General features: G+C 62.6%; 1 protein-coding gene across 1 annotated transcript; it reads left to right on the plus strand.

Annotated features, from left to right (window-relative positions):
* Positions 1 to 8,381: 8,381 nt before the first annotated feature.
* On the plus strand, positions 8,382 to 19,978 carry LIN28A (lin-28 homolog A; the record flags this gene model as incomplete). Its single annotated transcript, XM_084300655.1, has 4 exons — positions 8,382 to 8,412; positions 9,207 to 9,385; positions 18,467 to 18,651; positions 19,765 to 19,978. 4 exons carry the CDS (start codon positions 8,382 to 8,384, stop codon positions 19,976 to 19,978), a joined length of 609 nt encoding a protein of 202 aa, XP_084156781.1.
* Between the last annotated feature and the right edge of the window lie 3,221 nt (positions 19,979 to 23,199).

Raw genomic sequence — 23,199 nt, forward strand, 5'->3', positions numbered from 1 at the left:
TCCCACCCAGGGGAAGCCGCTCGGCTCATTTCTCAGCTCCTGGCACTCCGCAGGGGCTCGAGGCAGCCAGGCCGGGGCTCCGAGCAGCCCATTTAAAAGGCAAAAAAGGTGAGGGCAGCGGCTGGCGGGTGGCAGCGACCTGCGGCCAGCTCTTCGAGCCGGTGGCCACAGAGAAAGCGGGGCCCGCGGACACGGCGCGATGCACCCGAGGGCTGTGGGTGAGCGCGGCCCTGCCACCTTCAGGAAAATCAGGACTTTGGTTTGGGCGGCTGCTGCTCAGATTGGGGTTAATAATTAGGGCAGGGCGATTTCCATTTCCCCCGCTGCCCGGTGCGGAGGCGTCCGGCAGCCCCCAGCCCCGAGCCCTGCGGAGAGGAGGGGATGGGGGCGGCCGGGGCCCCCCTGACCCTCAGCCACAGGGCTCCTGGAGGTGGGTGAGCCCCGGTTTGTCCCCGGTGGGTCTGGTGATGTGATTTGAGCAGGGTTAAACCCCTGAAGGGGTTGGAGCTGAGAGGGATTCAGCCCCCAACCCTATCCCCAGCTCAGCCAGGATCTCACTTGTGCCACGCTTGGGCACGGCTCCGAGCGCGGTCCCGCTGGCAGCAGGTGCCCTCCCGCTCCCGGCACGGCACCGCCGCCCTTCCCACCACCTCCACCCGCCCCGGCAGCACCCACGGGCCCTAAATCTTCCCCCCCACCTACCTGCTGGCCGAGGGTCCTGCCGGGCGCCGGGCTGGCCGTGCCGAGGGCGCCGTGTGGGGCTCGGGGTGCTGCTCCTTGCACCGGCACGCCGCGGCTGGGCGGACCGGCAGAGTCACCCGGCGAGCACCCAGCCCTCGCCGAGCACCCAGCCCTGGCGAGCGGAGGTTTGGCATTCCTCAGGTGCTGACAGCCGGGGAGCCGGTCAGGCTGGTTCCCCAGCACCCTGCTCCTCTCCTGCCTTCGACTCAGCAGCGCCGGCGGGGAGACCGGCCCGCCCGGGCTGGCGGGGACCCCCCCGGATCCCCTACAACACCGACCCTGCCCCTGACAAACTCCCCCAGGGCTCCGTGCCTCCTGTGCCTCCTGCCTTCTGGATGCCTCCGAGCGCCAGGACCCCCTCAGTGCCACCACTGGGGTCCCAACGCGGTGTTGTGGTGCTCTGGGGGCCCGTGGCCACCATCACAGCTGAGTTAGTTGCCAGCTCCAGCCAGCTCGCACCGCGCCGTGGCTGCCCCCAACATGCAGAGGGCCAGGGGAGGCTGCGTGGCCACCGTGGCTGTGCCACTGCTGCCACCAAGCCAGGCCACCGTCCCCGTGCCGCACCGGCCTCGCACGTCCCGCAGGGCCCCAGGGGCTGAGCGCTGGCCCTGGGGACACAGCAGTGGTCACGGTGGCCCTGGGCCACCGCAGGAGTCCTGGCCCAGGGCACGGGTGCGGGGCCCTTTCCTGGAAAGGCTCAGGGCTGTTGCAGAGCCAGCACCTGCCCTGGGTCCTCGCCCTGCCCCTCCCGCTCCGCCCCAGCACCCGCGGGTGCCCTGCCGAGCCGTGCCAGCCTCGCCCCGGGGCCAATGCTCCTGGCCACCGCCCAGGGAGCCGCTCGGCCACCTCCAGCTCGGTGCACGCAGCCACAACCCGGCTCCAGCGGGAGCTCCCCGGTCCCACTGCACCTTGGCCAGGAGTTTTGGGGTCGGGATGGGCCCCGGGAGCTCGTGGCTCTGCCATCCTCCTCCCACCTTCGCCGATGCCGGTTGGACTCTGCCCTGTCTGTCCCCGCTGCAGCTTCGGGATGGGGTTGTGAAACCCCCGGAGCAAAGCCCCAGCACGGGGTCCAGCCTGGGAATGGGGTCTCCGGCACAGGGGGGTGCCGGGACCAAAGGTTGGCGCGCCCAGGTTGGGGCCGCGGCGCCGCGGGAGCTCAGCCCGGTTATCTGGAGAGCAAACAAGGCCCCAGGGACCTGCAGGCCGGATCCGACGGCGGGGATTTTTACTGAATAAAAACACGGGAATCATGCCCTGATAACGTCCCCAGCCCCGCAGAGGGTGAGGACGGGCAGAGCCACGTCCCCACAGGCACCACGGAGCTCGGGGTGCGCCGGCGATGGAGGGGGCTGAGAAATGAAAGCTTTTCCCATGGAAAGGGGAATTTGTGGCACAAAGGCACAGCCCCGGATCAGAAAGGCCACAATGGGGCACGTGGCCACCATGCGTCCCATCCCCATGGGTGCTCCCCAGCACCCGGTGCCCAAACTGGGGCTCAGATGGGGACGATGGCCCCCCCAGGGCACAGTGAGGGGGTGGTGCCGGTGTCCTGGGGGAAAATCTGTGCCCTAAATGGCTCCACTGAGCCCAGCAAGGGGTAAATGGGGCCGGTTGCTGCTGTGCTGACCCCAGAGTCCAGAAAAAGCCACCGCCGGGGCAAAATGTGGCTTTTTTTGGGGGGGGGTAAAGCCAAATGCAGAGCTGCCAGGCGTGAACCAGGGCTCTGGCAGGGAGCGGAGCCAGGGCTGGGAGCGTGCGGGCACGGCGGGGCCCTCGGCTCGGCTCTGAGCCCTGCCCTGCTCCCCCTGTCCTCAGAAGGGAAACCAGACCCTATTTCCCCCCCCAAAGTGCTTATATTTGGGGTAACCAACCCCAAGGCAGTGGCCAAGCCTAAAACTTGTATTTGCCACGCAGGCTGGGGATGGCAAAGCTTGGCAAGCACAGGCGTGTGCCATCCAGCTCCGTGGTGCCCGTCACCCGCCCTGCACCTGTGCTGCCCCACAAGCTGGGTCTGAACCCCAAAAACCAGCAAAAAAGCCACGATCTGGAGCTGCAGAGACCTGCAGGAGGGGCAGAAGGAGCAGAGAGGGGTGCTGGGGGTGTCCCCGTGGGTTGGGACAGCGCAGGGACCCCGACCACGCCGCATCTAAATGAGGAGAGGCGAGGAGGAAGAGGAGGAGGAGAAAAATGAGGCGTCTCCAGGACGGGATGGAGCGGTCCCTGGGGAGGGGACGGGGGGGCTGCAGCCCCCCCAGCACCTCTCCCATCCCTGCCCTGGCAGCAGGAAGCTGTGGCAGAGTCGTTTTGCTCTCGGGTGCTTTTATCTTCCCCCTGCTTCCCCAAAAAGTGCTTCCCCTGGGGCCGGCTGCTGGCAGGGTGCTGGGCAAAGGATGGGGCACCCAGGGTGGGGGTGAGGGGGTGCTAGGGGGGAACGGGGTGCCCAGGGTGGGTGCCTGGCTGCAGCTTTGGGGGTTTTTGGGTGCATTGAGAGCGTCTGAGTGACGCCAGCGGGGCAGGAGGGATTTGGGGAGGACAGGAGGAGCGCACACCGACCGCAGCGGGAAGCCCCCGCGTCCTCCCCCCCAGCAGGTGCCTTTCGGAACCCCCCCCCCCAGCCCTTCCCTGCCCTTTCTCACTTTGGGGTTTAAAATAAATGGTGGTTTTTATAAGAAAAAGCTTCAGGAGCTGGCTGCCGAGCAGCACCCGGCTGGGAGAGCGGCACCCATGGGTGCAGTGAGGATGTGGGGTCTCTGCGGTGACACGTGGGGATGGGGACACCCCGTGGTGTCCTCAGGGCCACGGGGGCACCCAGGGGTGCAGGGATAAAGCCCCCACCCCGAGTTCATCCCTGTAAAAGTGCCTGGAGGGGGGCTTCTCCCTAAAGGGAGCACCCAGGGGAAGAACCTGGGCACAAATCCCAATTTATGGGTAGGGAAACTGAGGCACGGATGGTTTTGGGGGGCAGCAAGGCTTTGGGGAGGGTGGGAGGATTTAGGGGGCGAGGACGGGGTTGCAAGCAGCATCGTGCTGGAGGGCTCTGCCTCTGGGGAGGCCACGCTGGGGGAGGATCTCCTGCAGCTATTGATTTCCCTTTATCAGAGAGCAGGAACATGTATGGGGCCGATCAATCCTGATCAATCCCCGCTCGGCAGCCGATCGATCGGGGGAGCTGGGGGAGCACCGAGGAGCTGCCAGGCCTCAGAACCCCCCTCACCCCAACCCAGGACCCTTCCCTGCACCCCTCCCACCCCACCCAAACAGCAGGGACCCGTGGCACCGGGCAGCACCCCACGGGACACCCCAAACGCCCTCTCCTCCTCCCTTGGTTGAGCCACGCCACTGCCAGGGGAACATTTTGGGGTTTGGGGAAGGGGACGCCTCGTTAGGGCATCCTCGGGAGCACACCTGTGTCTCGGGGTGTCCCCACCCAGAGGAGGTACCCGAGGGTCCCTCAATCACCGCCGGCCTCGTTAGAGCCCCCAGGCTCATTAGAGGCCCCGGGACGAGGTGTGGGGACAGGAGAGGGGGAGGAGCAGCGCCGTGGCTCCGTTATTGATCGCTCCGTAGCCAAAGGTCAGCGGCGTGCGGGCAGGGCCAGGGAGGAGGTGGGCAGGCAGGCGGTGATGGGACCGTGCCCATGGGGCCAAGTGCCAGCCTTGGGGCTCCTGAGGTGTCCCCTCGTGCCTCAGTTTCCCCACCAGGAGGTTGGGAGGAGGAGGAGGAGGAGGTTTGGTCATGGCAGCGTGGGCTCCGCGGATGCTGCTGAGCCAGGCTGAGCGTCCCCGGGGGCGGACGGTGATGCTGGGAGATGGCACCAGAGCCACAGCCCTTGGAAATGCAATTTTCTGGGGCCAGCCACCGACCTGGTTTCAGCACCCAGAGGACACCAGTCCCCACCTCTGCCACCGCCGTGCCTCGCACAGCCCCTGGGTCTCATCCTGCGGGGCCGGGGACCGGGGCAGGACCCGGGTGGCACCGGCGGCACCGCGGTGCCTGGCGCTGCCGTCCCTCTCCCCGGCCGTGTGGCGAGGGGGGAAGATTTACCGGCTGTCAGAGCCGGGGCCAGAGGTCAGCAGGGGTCAGAAAGTCCATTTCGGAGAGGTCACTGTCCACTTCTTTCAATCTAATGAAGCCATTATTTGTGAAAGCGGCCGCTTTGCCGGCTAGCCCCGTGAAGCGGAGCCAGGCGCAGCGGCCGGCTCTGAAAGAACAGGAAGGAGTCCCCTTCCCAATCACATTCAGCAGCCCCCCCAAAAAAAAAAAACACAAAAAAAACAACAAATACGGCACACACAGAAATATGACAGGGCTGGGCCGTCGCCACTGCGTCGCTGGGGCTGGGGGAAGCGAGGTTGGGTCGCCCCCCGTGGGGCTGTCATTTGGGGGAAGTCACCGAGGACGGGCAGAAATTTGGGGTCGCTGAGAAGTGGTGCTGAGCCTAAGCACTGATAGGAAAGTGGCGCTGGGGGGTGACAGTCCTGCCATCAGCCCGGAGGGGGGGCTGGTGCAGGGTGCTGGGTTATTTTCGGAAGGATTTGGTTTGGAGAAAAGCGAGCGCTGATGCCTCGCTGCGTCCTTCCCCCAAGAGCTGGTCCCGAACCTCTGCCCACCTCCTGCTGGGTCTGCCCTGGATGTGGCCCATCCCCAGGCCATGCTGGCACCTGGGTGTCCCCTCCAGGGACAGAAGGGACAGGGATATTTCCCAGGGCTGCTCTGCACATCTTGGCCCCAGCCTGGAGAAACATCGGGGACACATCGGGCTGGAGGTGCCCCTCATCCCCTGGGCAGGCGGGGGCAGCTCGGGGGCTTTTCCTTTGTGTCCTCCAGGTGCGATGGGACAGAATTTGGGAGCAAAACGCGTGGGCAGGCGGCTGTCCCCTCCCCACATCCCCACATCCCGCTGGTGTGGACGGAGAGGGGCTGGAAGGAGAGGTGAGCGGGGAGGAAAGGAGAGGTGGAAAAGTCTCCCCCAGATCTTTTTTCGTTTTTCCTTCTTTGTTCCTTCTTTATTTTTTTCCTTCTTTTATTCTCCCTTTACTTTTTCCTTCTTTTATTCTCTCTTTATTTTTTCCTTCTTTATTCCCTCTTTACTTTTTCCTTCTTCTTTTCCTTTCCTTTTTTTTTTTTTCCTTTTTTTTCTCTTTTTTTCTCCTTTCTCTCCGTACACCCCCAGCCAAATTATCCCCCGTGCCGAGAAGGGAAAGGAGGCAGAAGGGACAGGAGCTGCGGCCGGCCAGGAGAGGGTGCCAGACGCTGCCCGGCGCCCCCGGCCCGGTCCCGGCTCGGGGGGGGGACACCCGGCTTTGGTCGCTACCTGCTGAAAGCTCCCGGCACCTTTTCTCTCTGCGCTGGGATTTAGGGGGGTCTTTAGGGCCCCCCCAAAGTGGTGACCCCCTTCCCCGTGCGCTCGTGGGTCCCCCCCGTGAATCCTCGCTTGGATTTCGGTGGGGAGCCGGGGATGGGAGTGGAAATGGGGAGCACCCAAACTGGGCTGGGAGGGAGAGCGGGGATGGGTGCAGGACGTGGTCACCCCTGAGGGCAGGCGGAGAGGGCTTTGGGGGGATGGCCAGTCCGTCCCCAGTACGGCAAGCTGGTCATACTGGGAGAGGGAGCACCCCGATGGGCTCTGCTCTGCACAGGGACAGCTCTGCCCCAGGCCTGGCCACGTCCACCCGAAGGCTCAGCTGCCCTCGGGTGCAGGAGGAAAACCAGCCTCCTCCTCCTCCTCCTCCTCCTCTTCTTCCTCCTCCGTCCCCCAAAGCCACCAGTGGGAGCCCAGGGGGGTTGGTTGGCTTCATGGGGATGGGGGGATGGGGGGCTACTGGGAGCGCTGGGGGGAGGAGGAGGAAGAGGAGGAGGAGGAGGAGGAGGAGGAGAGAAATAAAAAGAAGAGGAGGAGTGGGAGGAAATAGAAGAGGAGGAAGAAGAGAAAAAGGAGGACGAAGAGGAGGAGGAGGAAGAGGAGGAGAGGGAGGAGGAAGAAGATGAAGAGGAAGAAGAGGAGGGGGAGGAGGAGGAAGAAGAGGGGGTAGAAGAAGAGGAGGAAGAGGATGTGAAGGAAGAAGAGGAGGAAGGAGAAGATGAAGAGGAGGAGGAGGAAGAGTGTGGGGAGGAAGAAGAGGATGGAGGAAGAAGAAGATGAAGGGGAAGGAGGGAGAAGAAGAAGATAATGAAGAGGAGGAGGAAGGGGAGGAAGATGATGAAGAGAAGGAGGAAGAAAAAGATGATAAAGAGGAGGAAGAAGATGAAGAGCAGGAGAAGGGGGAGGAAGAAGAGGAGGAGGAGGAGGAGGAAGAGGAGGAGGCGGAGGAAGGCTGGGGCGCAGCACCCTGGACAGGCGCCGTTCAGCACCGCGGCCAGCTCCAGCTCCGGCTCCAGCGCCGCTGCCGGCGCCCCCCACGCGGGGCTCCCCCACGCGAGATTTCACCGGGGGGGGGCTCAAGGGGGTTTGCCCCCTCCCCTCCTCGCTGCGACCCCCCCCAGGACCCCCTCCCCGCTGCCCACCTCCCCTCGGAGCCTCCCCCCGGCTCCGCGACCCCACTCGGGACCAAACCCCGCGTGGGGGTGGGTGACGGGGGGGGCGCGGAGCGGGGTCGAGGCGGCTCCTGGGGCTCTCCAGGAGGCTCGGGGGGGGCACAAGGAGTTGGGGCACAAACAGCCGGACACGGGGGGGGGGGGGGTCGGGGAGGGGGTGACCCCCACGCAGGGCTCGCACCACGCGGGGGGGGGCGCTGTGCCCCTGCCGGGAGGGGAGAGGAGGCTGCGGGCAGCGGCCGGAAATGGAGGCTGGGGGGGGGCCGCGGGCACTCGCCCTTTGTCCCGGCCTCCGCCCCCCCCCCGGCCTCAACCCCACTCCCCGGGGCTCCGGGGCAAGCGGCGTCCCCCTCGCCCCCCCCTCCCACCCCACCCCACCCACCCATCCCGGACACGCGTGGGTGGAGGGGGCGCAAGGTTGAGGTGGGGGTGTCCTGGAAAAACCTCATTGCTGCCCCCCCCCCCCAGCCCTAAAAACCCCTCCGGGGGGCTCAGCCCCGTGCCCGCTCCCCCCCACGCGTGTTTTTACCCCCCCCCAAGTGGGGTACGGGGGTCCTGCCCCCCAAATGGGTCACATCTCCCCCCCCTTGACAGGTGGCCTCGCCCCTAAATAGGATGGGGGGGGTCCTCAACCCCCCCACCCCACACCCCTAAGTTCCCAAATCCCTCCCGGAATGTATCGCTATTACCGGGGGGTTAATTAGGAAATTAGGATCACGTGGGGGCGGGCTGGACCAGCGGGGCCCGGCGCCCCCCAGCCCCGCGGGTGGGTCCCGGGGGGGGGGGCGGGGGCCGCTATTGTCTGCGAGAATTTGGGAGCCTTTGAAAAAAAAACCCTCCCGCTCCCTCCCACCCCTATTGTTGGAGTGAAGATGGAGTCAAACCTCTCCCGGCTCCCTCCTGTCGGGGTCTAAGCCGGGCTTTTTTTTTTTTTTTTTTTGGGTTGTGTTTTTTTTTTTTTTTTTCTTTTTTTTTCTCCTTTTTTTTCTTTTTTTTTTTTTTTTTTTTTTTGGCTGGGCCGCTACCCTCAAAGCTGGCCGAGGAGGAGGAGGAGGAGGGAGGAGGCGGTAACAGCCACAACTCGGAATTTGCAAGCCAGGGTCGGGATGGGGTCTGTTTCCAACCAGCAGTTTGCAGGTTAAGTTATATTATTGTCGCAGCCCTTCCTCGCCTCCGCGATTATTAATAACGGCGACAGAGCCCGGCCGGGGAGGGGGGGTGAAGGGGGTGGGCGAGGGACCCCCCCCCAAACCCGACCCGCTGAGCCCCGCTCGACCCCGGCGGCCAAGCGGGGCCGAGCGTGGCCACGCTCCCGCTGCAGAGCTTTGGGGATTTGGGGGATTTTAGGGATTTTGGGGGATTTTTAGAAAGATTTTTGCCACCCCCCCAGCCCCAGGATGAGCTCGGGGCTAGAGGGGGGCGGGGGGGGTCAGCTGGGAGCAGGGGTGCAGCGGGGTGAAAGACTTTCCCTGGCGTGGCTCGCCGGGCTGGGGGGCGAGCTGGTGTTTCGGGGGAATTTTTCCCACTTTTGCATGGTTTGGGTTTATTTTTAATTATTTTTTTTCGTTTTGGCTTTTTAATTTTTTTTTCCTTGTTTTGTTTTTTTTTAAACATTTTTGAGAGGGGGCTGGATTTTGGGCTCCCGCCCCGCACACCGCTCACGCCGGCAGCGGCTCCCTTTGCTTCCCCCGGCACCCGGCGCGGTCCCGCACACACGTGGAGGCTGAGCCGGTCGCTGCATTTGGGGGAAAGGAGCTGTATCATATATTTTTTTTATTATTATTATTTTTTTTTGCCTTTTCCAGCCTGCGGGATCCAACCTGGGGCTCCTGCTGCTCTTCCCCTGGGTGGCTGCGGGGCCTGGGCGGCGTCGGGGGCACCCAGCGCTCCCCCAGCCCCGGCTCAGGTGCTCGGTGTGGGTCTCTCCCCAGGTGCGAAGCCGGGTGAGGAGACGACCGGAGACTCTCCCAAGACCGAAAACGAGTCCCAACCTCTGCACGGCTCCGGCATCTGCAAGTGGTTCAACGTCCGCATGGGTTTCGGCTTCCTCTCCATGACCGCCAAGGGCGGCGCGACGCTGGACTCGCCCGTCGACGTCTTCGTGCACCAGGTACGTGGCGGCGAGCCCGGCCCCTGCATGGGACCCTGGGGTGGGGAGCAAAAGGGGTGCAGCCCCAGAAGCCTTCTGGGGGGATGCTGTGCAGGATTGAGCCTCCCCGTGCTGCCCGAAAAGGGATTTTTGTTGCTATCCCCAATTTTAGGGAGGTGTCCCCGGGGAGCCGGGGTGCCCCCGGGCTCGTTTCCCCAGGGAGAGGAGGGCAGCGGAGGGCAGGCACAGCCCCGTGCCCCCCGCAGCCCCCGGCCCTCTCCGGGGACCGGCCCCGTAAGCTGATCCCGGAGCGATTTCATTTTCTCATCATGGTTCACTGGGGAGCTCGCTGGAGCTCGGAGAGGGGCCGGGGGAGCAGGTGCCCGCCCGAATGAAAAGGGGGTGCACGGGAGGTGCTGGGGCAGGGCTACTGCTCACCCCATGGGGGGAAAGGGGAAAGAGCTGCCTTTCCCCCGGCTGTGGGGTCCTGGGACCCCTGAGCCAGGCAGGGATGCTGGATGGGGCTCTCCCCAGCTCATCCTTGGATGGAGGGGGGGGAATTATCTCCCTGCGGGCCCCCAGGATGCTGTCCCTGGGAACCGGAGAACCAAACCTGGCTGCAACGCGGTGACCCGCACTCTGTCTCTGTGCTGCTTTTTTGGGGACAAAAGTCCTGCCCAAAACGTGCCCCGCTACCTGGCAGCGGGCTGGGGCTGTGCCTGGTCCTGCTGGGGCCGGCACAAAGCCATTTAGGGGCACATCCACGGCCCTGTGGGTCCTGTAGGGTAGCGGCGGGCTCGTGTCCGGATTTAACCCGCGCACCTTGCCGAGCGGGGAAGCCCCGCGCGTATCCCGTTGGTGATCCTGCAGCGAGGGGAATCGCAGTTTTGGGGCTGTGGCTGCTCCAAGCTGCCTCGCTGGAGGGGGACGGAGCTGCTGTGTGTGGGGGGATCCTGATATAGGGGCTGGGGAAATGGGCTTGGAGCTGGTGCCTGAACTGGGGCCATGGGGCAACGCCGGGAAGGGGTTATGGGGCTCAACGCCTGCGTGCTTGGAAACGGGGCTGGGTGCTGAGCGTGCCCCACTGCTCCTACACCAGGGTCCCCGCTCTGATGGGGAAAACAGCAGCTGGTGGGGCTGGGAAGCAGTGGGAGTGTAGGAAATGTGGTGTTTTGGGAGCAAACTCGTGTGTTTTTGTGCGTACAGCCGGGAGCAGGACGGGGATGGGGGCAGCGCGGTGGTGCCTTGAATGCCGGCTCCGGGGAGCCCCTGGAAGAGCCGGCTCCAGTGCCTGGTGCTGACAATGGGCACAAATCCCACAAAAGTGGAGTTCATCCTGCAGGCTGCTGGGCAGCCCAGGTGTGGGGCTGAGCTCCGGGGCTGTGCCTCATCCCGACAGGGCTCGTCCTGGGATTTGGGGTCTCCAAGGGGCTCCCAGCCGTGCCCAGGCAAGCAGAGGAACAAGGGAGAACCAAATCCCTCTTCCTTCGGCAGCAGCATGGTGAAGCTGCCTTTGTAGGAGCCAAATCCCCCCCCCCAAAAAAAAAACAACCAGATTTGGGGGCGAGGGCTCCAAAATCAGCAGGGGAAAGCTGAGCCGAGCACCGGGTGCTCCCCAGGGGCAGCAAATGGGTCTTTGCATGTCAATGCGGTGCAGCGGGACCGTGCGGGTGGGGGCGAGCCTCCCTCCGCTCTCCCCGGGTTTTATTGCCCCCAGACAGTCTGGTTTCCTGATTGCTCTCACTCTCGTTCCTGTAGGAAAGGAGAGAATTAGCTGGGTGGCTCTGCCGCAGATCCCGGGGAGAGGGGAGACCTCCCGGCGTCCCGTTTGCCAGGAGCCCCGCGCGGGGTTTGGGGCATTCGGGAAACGTGTCGAGCACGGGGCATGGGGTGATTTTGGGTAGGGGAGAGGCAAGGCATTGCATGAGGATGGTGTGCGGGTCCCACCCGGGATGCTCATGGCACCGTGGGCTTCGCATCCCATGGGACTGAGGCGGGTTGGGGCTGGGGTAGTGCCCTGAACACCCTCCAATTCCCACCCCGATTCCCCCCCGATTCCCACCCCACTCGCTCTCGGCACAAGGTCGCTGACCCCATGAAGCGAAGCTGTGGGGTCGCCCCGACCCCTCCTGCACCTAGGGAGAGGGACCAGAGGTGGCTCCGCGCCCCGGGGAGGGGGTCAGGACCCAAAGGGCAAAAGCCAGACCCCGGCCCCAGCGGGGGATGCTCGGGGTGCTGTGCCCGGCACCGTGCGAGGTGCCCCAAAGCGGCCACTGGGGTTTAGCACCCAGAGCCCCCCCCCTCCTGCTCCCCGATAACCCCCACTCCTTCCCCTCTTCATTTACATATGTGAATGATGACCCACAGGAAGTAATTGTGGGAGAAAGAAGGGAATTGGCCTCTTTAGATCTATTAAATCACTTTATTACAGGAACCAGGTCTGAATGGCCCTTCTCCGCGGGGAGCGCGTCTCCATCTCTCTCCCCCTTTATCTGATCACAAAGAGATTAAAATCTCTGCAGGACAGGAGACTAACAGGGCTCCTCCAGGGCTGCCTTTCCCTCTCATTGTGAGCTAAAAATGAGGCATTTGGGTTAAAATGCCTCCCCTGGACACTGGAGATGGATTCATTTGGGGGCTGTGGGGAGATGAAGCCCGGAGGAGCGGAGCAGAGCAGGTCGTCCCGGGGATGCCGAGGGCTGAGCGGTGCCCGTGATGGGCTGGGGGGTCACCAGGTGGCAGAAATCCAGCTGGTGTTGGTGAAGACCCCAAATTTGCAGGGTTTTCCCCAGGGATGTGGGACGGGCTCACGCTGCTGCTCCGGGCATCGCTTAGGGGAGAGCCGGGCTGCTGGGGAAGGCAAACCTGGAAAAAGGAAGAAGGGGAAATGTGTGTGCCCCTTTCCGACATCCCCAAGGCTCGATGCCTGCTGGCTGGAGCAGCAGAGAGAGCACAACCCATCCCCAAAATTGGTCCCATAGCCCTGGCAGAGAGAGGAGGGGATGGGGCTGCCCAGCCCATGGGGACCTCGCTGCTCCCGGAGCAGCCTCACCCTGTCCCTGCATCCCGGCTCCGCGTCTCAGAGCGTTTCTCCAACCCAACAGGTCTAAATCCTTGCTAAAAGCGATGGAATTGGGGCTTTTTGCTCTGTGATTTTCAGCAAGGAGAGCTGCTGGCTGCAGCTGGGACCTGGGGGTCCACAGGGATTTTTGTTTTCTGACATCTCGGTGCCATGGTCCCGCGTGTTCGTGGGGGGACACATCCAGGACGTGTCCCTCCTGCCCTGCATGTATGGGGCCAGCTGGCTGTGTGCCGGCATGGGGAGGGGGCTCCTGGCCCCAGGAGCCCCACAGAGGGGGGCAGAGGGGCGCGGAGGGGCTCTGACCCCACACGGCTGCACAGGGGATGGGTTGGAGAGGGATGAGGGCTGCTGCCGTGTCCCCAAGCATGGCCGGGAGGTGATGAGATGAGAAATTTTAACAAAAACACGTGTTTGGAGGCAGCTCCATCCCTGAGCGAGCGCAGAGGTGGGGGGCACACGGGGCATTTCTCCCCCGGGAGCGGGCTCCTGCCTAAGTCAGCGCATCGGGGCGGCGATGCCCGTGGGGTTGGTGTGAAAAATCCCATTTTTTCCCACTCGGGTGCGTGGTGCTCCTGCCTCCGCGTGGGGCTGGGCTCCCCCTGGCCGTGGGTGGGCGTCCCGGGGTGCCGGCGTGGGTGGCTGCGGGAGCAGGGGGGGGATTTACCGAGTCCCCTCGGGAAGGGCTCCCCGGGGGGGCAGCGATGCACTTTGGCCTCTCCGCTTTCAGGGGGGGAGGGGAGGCGAGAGCAATGGCTTGATTTAATTCATTTTTATTTTTTATATCATCATTTTATTTCAATAACTGCTGGATACAATCGCGGCGCGTCCTGGGAAGGGGAATTCCTGGGAACGCGGTGCCCGATGGCGAGCGGTGAAAGAGAGCGGCTTTATTCCTGCCCTGAAACTCCCTCAAGTTGCACACAAAAAAAGCCTCCTGTCTCTGTCTAAAGATTAACTGATGGCTGCAGGCACATCCCTTCCCCCATCCCCAGCTCTCTCGAGCCCCCAGGGTGACGGGCAGGGAGAGAAAACACCCTTAAATGGTCTCTGAGATAAAATGGCCCAAATGAATGGGATTTCTCCCATTCTCTAAGGCACTGGCGCGGAGCTGGGGAGGGTCAGGATGGAGCCGGGGTCTTCGCCAGCCCCTTCCCCTGCTGCTCCAAGCTCTGTTTTTTTTCCTTTTCCCCGTTTATTTGCTCCTAAAAATAACCAGGACAAAGCTGACCCCACCGAAGGAAGGGGTGCTGCCGCTCCTGGACGTGTCCCTGCTTTAATAGGGGAGTATGAAATTAAGATGCAGCAGCTGATCCTAATTAGCTGGTGCTGGTGCTGGCCCCCTCGCAGCACCAGGTGCCTGCCTGGGAAGCATGCAAGGGTTTGGCAACCTGAGGACAGGTAAAAACCCAACGGAGAGAGCTGAGGGGGTGGATTTAGGGCAGGCAAACGGGTGTGTTAGACCCTCAGTGGGTGATTTTTTTCCCCCCCAGAATTAATCTGGTGTTTAATTTTGCTTGCTTACGGTGGAAAATTAAGGGAATGCGTGGCTATTTTGGCAGGAACGTGGCTTTGTTTTGGTTTTACTTGAATTAGAAAAAAATAGATATATCTTTGAGGGATTTGCTCCGGATTGCAGGAGGGAGAGCCTGGAAAATCCCCAGTAGGGTTTCGGTGAAATCCCCCGGGCTCCCTGCGGTGGGGTCCTGTGGGCATCTCCCCCTGCACCACCACGTCCTGCCAGGCTGAGCATCTGCCCCGAGGTTTGCACCGAGGGCTGGGCAGCAGGAGATGGTTCCTGCTCCGATTCCTGCGTGTGAGCCCCAAAACAGCCTCAGTAGGGTCGCTGAGCTCCGTCCAGCAGCGCTGGGAAAGGGCAATTTGGGAAGGGCGAAAGGCTTTGCTCAGGGGATGGATCCTGCCTGGGCTGTGGATGCCGTCCACGTTCCCTGGTGCCCCGCTGGCAGAGCCCAGCCTGGCCACAACGTTCCCAAAACTGCTCCCAGGCTGGGCTGAGGCTGCCCCGTCCCATTGGGGCCATGGAGCTGGGCAGGAATCGGGGCCGTGCCAGCCCAAACTGGGCAAGCGTTAGCCCAAACTGGGCGAGCGGGGGGCCCTCTGCATGCCCTCTTGTTCCTGGGATGGGAGCAAGGAAGGGGCTGCTCTGTGCTGAGCCTGAGCCCCGTGGGACTTGGGGCTGCGTTGAGCCCGACCCTAAAACAGGCACCGAGGTGGGCACAGCCTGTAGGGTGCGGTGCCCCCGCTGCGGGATCCAGGCTCCGTGTGCTGGATACCAGGAGGTCTTTCCTGAAGGAGAAGGGGAAACTGAGGCACGGGCTGCCCGAAACCCCGCAGCCAGCTCAGAGCACAGCCTGGCCATCCCCTGGCACTGCTCGGTGCCGCGCTCGCCGTCCCGGAGCCGCTCTAAAGGCATCACCCCAAACCCAGCTCCTTTTCCCAGAGATTTGAGTTGAAAGCGTGGCAATTCCCCCGCGCAGATAAGGGCGAGGTGCAGTGGCCGCAGCCGCCCGAGGCCCCTCCGGACACAAAGATGGTTTGATTGAGTGGCCGGGGCCGGCTGGAATAAACGTCCCCTTGTGTCGCGCTGGGGCGGCCACGGGGACAATGGTGACCCCGGGGCCGGCCGAGCCCCTCCAGCACCCAGCGGGGTTGGGGAGGGGGGCAAAAAGCGGAGCTTTTTTGGGGTTGGGGTGCTCCAGCCCCAAGGGGAAGCGGCGTTAATGATGGGGCTGCCACCGGGGGGGTGGTGGGAGGGGAGGGAGAGGAGGGAGGAAGGTGCCCATGTGCAGGTGGGGAGGGGGAGTGGGTGAAGTTGGGGTCTGCGGGGGTGTGCTGGGGCGGTGGGCAGCGCTCGGCTGCTCACGTGCTGGGTCTTTGTCTGTGGGAAATGCCAGCGGGGTGCGGGATGGGTGGGGAGGGGGTGAAGGGCCTCTGGGGGGGGGCTGTGGGGTCACTCGGCACCACAGGGAGCTGGGTTGGGCAGTACTGGCACCGCTGCTGCTTCTCGGCCCTCCGGTTAACTCTGGGCCCTAATGATGACAAGCGAGATCCCCGTGAAATATGCCTTAAAACACGGTTTTATCGTCAATGCTTTGTAAGCAAGAACACGGGGTCGTCCTACACCCCCTGCCCCCAAACCATCTCCCCGAGACCAACCCGTGGGGTGCGGGACCCGGCGCTGCTGCAGGCACGGGGGCTCAGCAGAGCTTGGCGGGGGCAACCGCGGCGCAGCACCGGGGCTTCCAGCCCCCGTGGCCAGCGATGGGGGTCAGTGGGGCCGCGTCCATGCCGGCCACCCTTCCTCCCCCCGCCGTGGCCTGGAACTCCTGGAATTTGGCCGGCGTGAGCTCGGCCGCCGCCGGCCCTTTGTTCTCGCTGGCCGGCCCCGGTGGCTCCCAGCCCAAGCCCTCCCCTGCGCTCCCCCTCGCCAGCATCCCCGGCTCGCTCCGAGCCCCCCCCCCCTTCCCCTCTTTATTTTTTGGGGAGGGTGTGTGTGTGTGTGTGTGTGTGTGTGTGTGGAGGCCTGGGAAGGCTCCCGCTTTGTGTGTGGTGTGGGCCGGGGGGCTCTGGGCCCCTTCCTTTCAGATGCAGGAGGTATGCAGCTAATTCAATGGGCTGCAGTTTGATTACCTATCTGATAACAGAGGAATGCCAGCAATGTGTGTGTTTTGGGAAGGGGGCAGGGGGATGCGCAGGGACCACCAGCCACTCGCAGCTCACTTCAAAAGGCCGCGGCGGGGGGAGAGCTGGGGCGCCCCGGTCGCTGCCCCCCTTCTTCCCCGGGGAGAGGGCGTTTCCTTTGGCCTTTTGGCGGAGGGGGCCGGGGGCCGAGGAGGCGGTTGTCATCCTCGCCCGCTGCTGGAAAATAAATCGCTTCCCCATCATGTTGCGGCAGCTTCTGCCCCGGCCCTCCTCCTCCTCCTCCTCCTCTTCGGTCCCTCCAAAGCGGGGCGATGGCAGGGAGCGGGGTGGGTGCTCGGAGTGGGAGGGGTGAGGAGCGGGATCCCAGCACCCAGGGGTGCAGCAGCCCCCAGGGAATGGTGCCAGGGTCCCCCCTCGCTGTGGCTCAGCTTTGTCCCGGTGCACGGGGCCGAGCGCCTGTGAGTTTTCATCGCCGGCAGTGTAAACACAGCTGGGCCGGGGCTGTGGCTGTAAACACCCCACTGGAGGCTGCCTCGTGTCGGAGCTGGTGCTGGGGAGGCGCTCAGCATCCTCCCGGTGATGCTCAGCATCCTCCTGGAGATTTGGGGCACCATGGGGGCCAGGCTGGGGCTGGGGAGTGGTGCGTGTCCCAGTGTGTCCTCATCAGGGACCCCATAGGTTAAATTTTGGCTGTTTTGGCAGTGGAAGGAAGCAGAGGTTTCTGGTGAGCTGTCCCAGGGTGTCCTGGCCCACCCCAACCCCGTGGGCTCTGTCCCAGATGGAGCCAGCCTCCGGGACCAGTGTGGGGAAACCCCCCCAAGAGGTTTGGGAAAGGAAAAGGGGGAAGGAGGAGCAGCTTCTCAAGCTCTGCTGCGCTTTCACTTGCACGTGCCCACAGATGCTCGCGCATCCTCCACGATCCCACCAGAAAAAACCATCCTGAAACCCCAACAGCTACATCTCCTCCCTCCCTGCTCTCCTGTGGGGTGTCCCCACGTGGGTCCCGGGCATTTTTGCAGGGTGAAGAGGAGGAGGAGGGAGAGAGGGAAGGCGGCGGGGCTGGGATGGGCAGCGTGCCCGCGGAGGATCCCTGCGGGAAGCACGGGGGGGCCACGTGATGGGAACGGGGCAGCCCATGAATGGGAGATGCTCCATTCATAAAAGCAGCGTCCCCAGCTTCACGCAGCCGCGCAGGCGTCAGGCTCTGCCGGGAATCCCAGCCCGGCCAGGCTGGAGCTGCTCCTCCCTCCGCCAGCAAATCCCCGTTAACTCTTTGCTCTCGTTAAGGCTCCGCTAACGAAGCTGAGCCAAACCTCCGCTCCGACGGCCGCCCGGGATCAAGAGGGAGGGCAGGAGGTGCTGAACGCATCGCCCGGCCCGGCTCCTTGTGAAGGTGTCCTGAAATGGACGGGGCTTGGGGAAAGCAGAGAGGATTTTTCCATCCTCTCGCAGCCTGTGTCTCTCCAAACTCGTTTGTTTTCAGTGCGCTGACCCCCAGGGCCGGGAGATGCCCCCGGTGGTGCTGAGCCGGGGCCAAATGGCTGCTTAATTGCTTTTAAAGGGCTGGAGCCGCAGGGAGCTGCTGCATTTGGGGTCACCCTCCAGCCCGGCAGCTTTTGAAGGATGCTCAGGCAAAAGCGGCGCAGAGCTGGGGTGAGCTAAGGCCAGGGGAGACTCAGATTTTTGGTAGCAGCCCTGGCACATCACATTGGGCAACTGCAGCCTTTGGGCCCTGGAGAAAAGCTCCTTATTGTTCCGGGAAGGGAGCAGGCAGGGACCAGCAGACACCGCCCTGAGGGCCCCAATTCCTACCCCCATGTTGCATCCTCTGTGGTTCAGCCACGATTTGGGGCAAAACCTCCTGGACTTGGTGCGGGCATGTGTGCAGGGGGCTCGGGCCGTGTCCCCCTGGTTCTGCCTCTCCATGGGGAGGCGAGAAGAGCTGCACGTGCAAAGCCTCCAGGTCCTTTTGTCTTTTTAAAAGGAAGTTTTGCAGCTCCGCACGAGCATCCCCAGCCCGTGGCATCGGGAGCTTGCAATGGGCAGTGCAGGATGGGGGGGAAAATGGGGCTGCAGCACGGACAGACAGTGTTTTGCAGCACACCCCGCTGAAATTAGGGTCAGAGCTGGCTCTGCTGGCCCTATTTTGTTGAGCAATGAGCCCAGCTTGGCTGCGTGCCTCAGCCCCACATCAACCAGCAGATGAAGGTGCACGATTGAGCTCAGTCCCTGGTGTCTGCACCCTTGGGTGCAGGCACAGGGGGCATCAGCAGCCCTGGTGCTGCGGGGTGGGGCTTGGGGTGTGCCGGGGATTGGGGTGCCTTGGTGTGGTGCTGATCCCTGTCCTCTCCTGCCCCCAGAGCAAGCTCCACATGGAGGGCTTCCGCAGCCTGAAGGAGGGCGAAGCTGTCGAGTTCACCTTCAAGAAGTCATCCAAAGGTTTGGAGTCCATCCGGGTGACTGGCCCGGGGGGCGTCTTCTGCATCGGCAGCGAGAGGAGACCCAAGGGCAAGAGCCTCCAGAAACGCAGATCGAAAGGAGACCGGTAAGGGGCGGCCGGGGCCTGATCCGGGGCTGCTTCAGAGCCCTGCGGGTGCCAGGAGGTGCCTGGGGCCGGGCTCCAGCAGGGGCTACGTGCTCAGCGTCCCCCTCATGTCCCCGTTGTCCCCAGGAGGCTGCCCCATGCTTGGGTGTGAGCCGGGCCGGGGCGGCCCCATCCTGCCTGCTTCGGGCAGGCGAGAGGAGCCGGGGGGCAGCAGGGCACGGGGTGGGCAGCAGCCCCTTCCTCTGGGACAGCGGCTTCCTCCTGCGCTTAATGAGCGGCAGATGCAGCTTGGTGGGGAAAGGGCAGAGAAGCCGAGGGGAGAGGGCAGAGGTCGGGGACACCCCGGGCTGATGCTCCCCTTGTGCGCGGGAGCTGCGGCCGGCCGAGCCGGGCAGGGGTAATTTTCCCGAAGAGAAACCCTTCCCTGGGGGAAGGATGTGGCCGGACATCCCGGCAGCGTCTCCCACGGTGAGGCTCGAGGCCCCGGGGCGAGGTCCAGCGATGCTGCCCTCTTCCCCGGCTGTTCGCCCAAAGTTTGGGTTTTCCAGTTGGCTGGGAAGGAACTGGGGAGGAGAAGCGAGGAGCAAATGGTCGTGGCCATCCTAAAATGATGCAGGATGAGGAACGGGCACGAGGCAGCTCCCGCTCCCCACCTTGCTCCTGCATGAAGGGGGCATCTGGGGGTGCGTGCTAGAATGGCACAGCTTCGGACAAGCCGCTGTCGGGGCTGTCCCCATGCTGGTGGCCACGGTCCCTGTATCTGTCCTCCCAGCTGGGGCCTCCGGCCATGTGGCTGCTTGTTCCTGCTGCTCTAAATGCTGGTGGCTTGCACCGTGCAGGCTGGCGGCAACCCAAAATGCAGGATTTGTAGACACAGGATCCATAACCGCGGTCATGATGGAGAGGGATGTGCCCCCAGTGTCCCTGTTTTTGTCCCCACACACTCATTTTTGGCACGTGGGTTTGCTGCCATCTCCTGGGTACCAGCAGCACCACTGGGCCAGCTCCAAACCCACCGGGGAAGCAAACCCGGGGCCACCACCTCCCTCGGGGCGGCGGTGACCCCCCTCTCCTTTTGTTTCTCCCCCTCGAATCTCTCTCCTCCCCTCGCAGATGCTACAACTGCGGCGGGCTGGACCACCACGCCAAAGAGTGCAAGCTCCCGCCGCAGCCCAAGAAATGCCACTTCTGCCAGAGCATCAGCCACATGGTCGCCAACTGCCCGGCGAAAGCGCAGCAGTCCCCCAGCTCGCAGGGAAAGCCTGCCTACTTCCGAGAGGAGGAGGACATGCACAGCTCGCCCCTGCTCCCCGAAACCCGGGAATGATGGCAGGAGGCGGCGGGGGCTACCACCGGGACGGAGAGGCTTTGGCAAGGCAACGGGCGGCCACGGGGGCCGGGAGGAGGGAGCGGGGAGGGGAGGCGGCAGCCCCTTTTCCTCCCCGCAGCCCGCTTTTAATTGGGGTGGCTCCAAAAATGGTGGGGGGAGCGCTCGGCGCACCTCTTGCAGGGAAAAAGGAACAGGTTTGATTCGTCTTTATTCTCCACGAAGCCGGGCAGGAGGGTCTCCGGGGAGGAGGAGCAGAGAGGCAGCATCTCAGGGAGGCTCTCGCGGCTCCCTGCTCCCCCTGCCCCGTGCCCGGAGGAGGGAGGGACGAGGGCGGCAGAGCTGGGGGACACCCACGGGCCGGCCCCGCGGCTCCCCCAGCTCCTCGCTCGCAGGTCTCCCCGCTTCCAAACCCCGGAGCTGGGCAGCAGGAAGGCTGCGAGGGCTGCAAGGGCTTAAGCCAGCTGCCGGGGTTTTGCTGGTGGTGTTTCCCTCGGGGAAACGCAACCCAGCCGGGGCTCCCACACGTCGGCTCTTCCACGTGGAGCAAACCCACGCAGGGCAGAAATGCTCCTCCTGCCCGTGCTGTGTGCCACAAACCGATGGCCCCTGGGCTCAGCCTGCCCAGGGACAGAGGGAAAAGGGGACCAGGGTGTCAGCGGCTGCCCTCGTCCCTCCCCGCCGCCCCCCGGCCTTGCCTTTATTTATTGGCCCCGGTGACAATGAATTTTATAATTTTATTCTCCCGGAGCCGGCCGCCCCCCGCCCGTGCCGAAGCCAACGCCAAGTGAAAGCTGCACTAGGATGTGCGTGGATGACGTATCTTTGGGTTTGTTTGTCGTCTTTGTTTTAGTTTTTTTTTTTTTTTTTTTTTTTAATATAAATATTCTGGTTTTTGTATTTTTGTATATTTTAATCTTTAAGAAAAAGAAAAAGGAAAAAAAAAAAAGAGAGAGAGAGAGAGAAAGGACCTAATTCCTGCAACTTATTCTCAGGTATTCGAGCAATCTCAGGGATAAAATGCCTCTGTAGCCCCGTGCTGGACAGAGAGGAGGGTTTTTTCTAACAGCACAAAGATGTGACAAAGTTTGTATTGGAAGCGTAGATCTACCTCACTGGATGTTCGCTAGGTGGACTCGACGTGTTGTTGAGCTTTTTGGTTGTGTTTTTTTTTTTTTTTTTTGGTATGTTTGGGTTTTGTTTTCTTTTTAACTGTATTTTAATAGTCTCTTTCCCTTCCCTGCTGGACTGAGGAGGAATTTGGGGTCTGTCGATCTGTGCACAGGGATGGAGAAGCCAGGCAGTGCAGGGGCAGGGAGCAGCTGCTAGAGCCCGTGTTGGCTCCCCAACTCCAGATTTTCTCCCAGCCTGGTGGCTTTTGAGGACTGTCCTCCACTTCCCTCTCCTGTTTACATCCCCCTCCCTGCCGTCCCGATGGGAACGCTCCTGTCTGCCCCGTGCCAGAGTCCCCCTTGTCACCCGCAGGCTGGGACGTCACACAGGCTCCCGGTATGCTGGTGACATGGGTCTGGGGAACAGAAAGTCAGGGTGAAGGTCCCAGGGCAATGTGGTGAGAGCTGACAGCAGCCAGGGAGGGTGTTGAGAGACGGAGCGTTGTCCTGACTCCCTGCCCTAGCTCGTCCTCAAACTGGGACCCGCTGGGACAAGGGACTTGGTGCCAAGTTCTGGCACGGGATGTGCAACGGCTCCGTCTGCTCCCTTCCTGGCTTCCCCCAAATGTCAGCTTGTGATGGTTGGGGAAGCTCTGGATCCCTGCTTTCGGGCCATTGACACTCCACTCCAAAACCCCAGGGCTGGCCGGAGCCTTCCCAGGGAGGGCGTCTCGCTGTGCTGGCATCTCAGGATGTGAGCACGGTTCCCACTGTTCTTTAGGTAGCGATAGGTTTAGGTGTGGAGCAAGGCTGGACCAGGTGGAGAGCATCTCCTCCAACCTCGCCAGCACCACGGGGACTTGCTGAGGCTGCCGGAGCCTGGCATTCCCTCCGAAGCTTTGCTCAGCCCCAAATCCACCCCCTGCTCCGAGGCTTGCGGGGATGGAGAGCAGCTCCCAGCTGAGCCTGCCCTGCTCCAGTAGTTCCTATGGTGAGGTGGTGGTCTCTTCTTGGGAGGGTGGGGGAAGGACCTCGAGTTCTCAACTAGCGATGGGACCTAGACAAAGCCACTTCAGGGAAACCGCTTTTGTCTGAACGGGGTGAATGCAATAGAGCGCACCAGGCTGCGCGTCTAACCCTGGGCTTCGGTCCCGCTGCGGGGGCTGCTGGCCCTCCCGCGGCACCTTATGGTGCCGGGGAAACGGCTGCCCCCAGGTCTTGTATCTGTCTTGAAGAATCGTGTAGGACCTTTCCCCCTCGCCCCCCAGTTTAATGGTTTTGGTGATTTTTCTGCTAGATGCCTAGTACGTGTAAATATCTCTGTAAATCTTTCCACTTTCTCTCAGTATTCTTGATTATTGTTTACAAAAGTAACAAGAAAAAAAAATGAAAAAAAAATGAAAAAAAAAATAGCCAAAGCATCTAATAGGTTTTGGACCAGGGAGACGGGATCTTCTCTGTGTACTCTGCCTTGCCACTCTGTGTGGGGATTTGACTTCTGTAGCCATCCCTGTCCTAGGCTAAAGCAAATAGCGAACGGCTTAGAGAATCACTCAGGTTTTCCCCAGGGCCACTGTGGCCCCGGGATCCCAGAACACAGGGATTTTTAATCTGTAGAGGGAAGCCACGCTGGAGAAGACGGGATCGATTTGCATCTTCTCCTTGCGTTTGCCCGTTGTGGGTTCTTCCCGTGTCTTGACAATAATGAAATAAATTGCTGCATCATCACCCACCCTGCCCATGCTCGGCTCGCAGGCGCTGGGCACTATGCATTAGGGGACGGCGGATCGCGGGCGGAGGAGGCTGCACACTCAGGGTCCTGCTGTAACGGGGCATTTGAATGTATGGGGAGAAATGTCCCTCCCGAGGTGGCGGCGGTGTCTCCCCCGGTGTTAAAAAGCCTTTGAGTCGCAAGATTGTCTACGAGGAGACGGAAGAATGTAACTCCATGTTTACTGCTAGCAACCAAAGCTTGTTTGTGTCAAACTCTTTGAATTTGTATGAAGTGGGAGGGAGGGAGGGATGAGGGGGGAAGGCTGCGTGCGGCTCGCCCCGGCCGCGCTTTCTGAGGAGGTTTCCTGCTGGAGTCCCTGCAGCGAGAGCCGCAGC

This window comes from Netta rufina (assembly GCF_964035555.1).
Source record: "Netta rufina genome assembly, chromosome: 23".
In the NCBI taxonomy this organism is placed as follows: domain Eukaryota; kingdom Metazoa; phylum Chordata; class Aves; order Anseriformes; family Anatidae; genus Netta; species Netta rufina.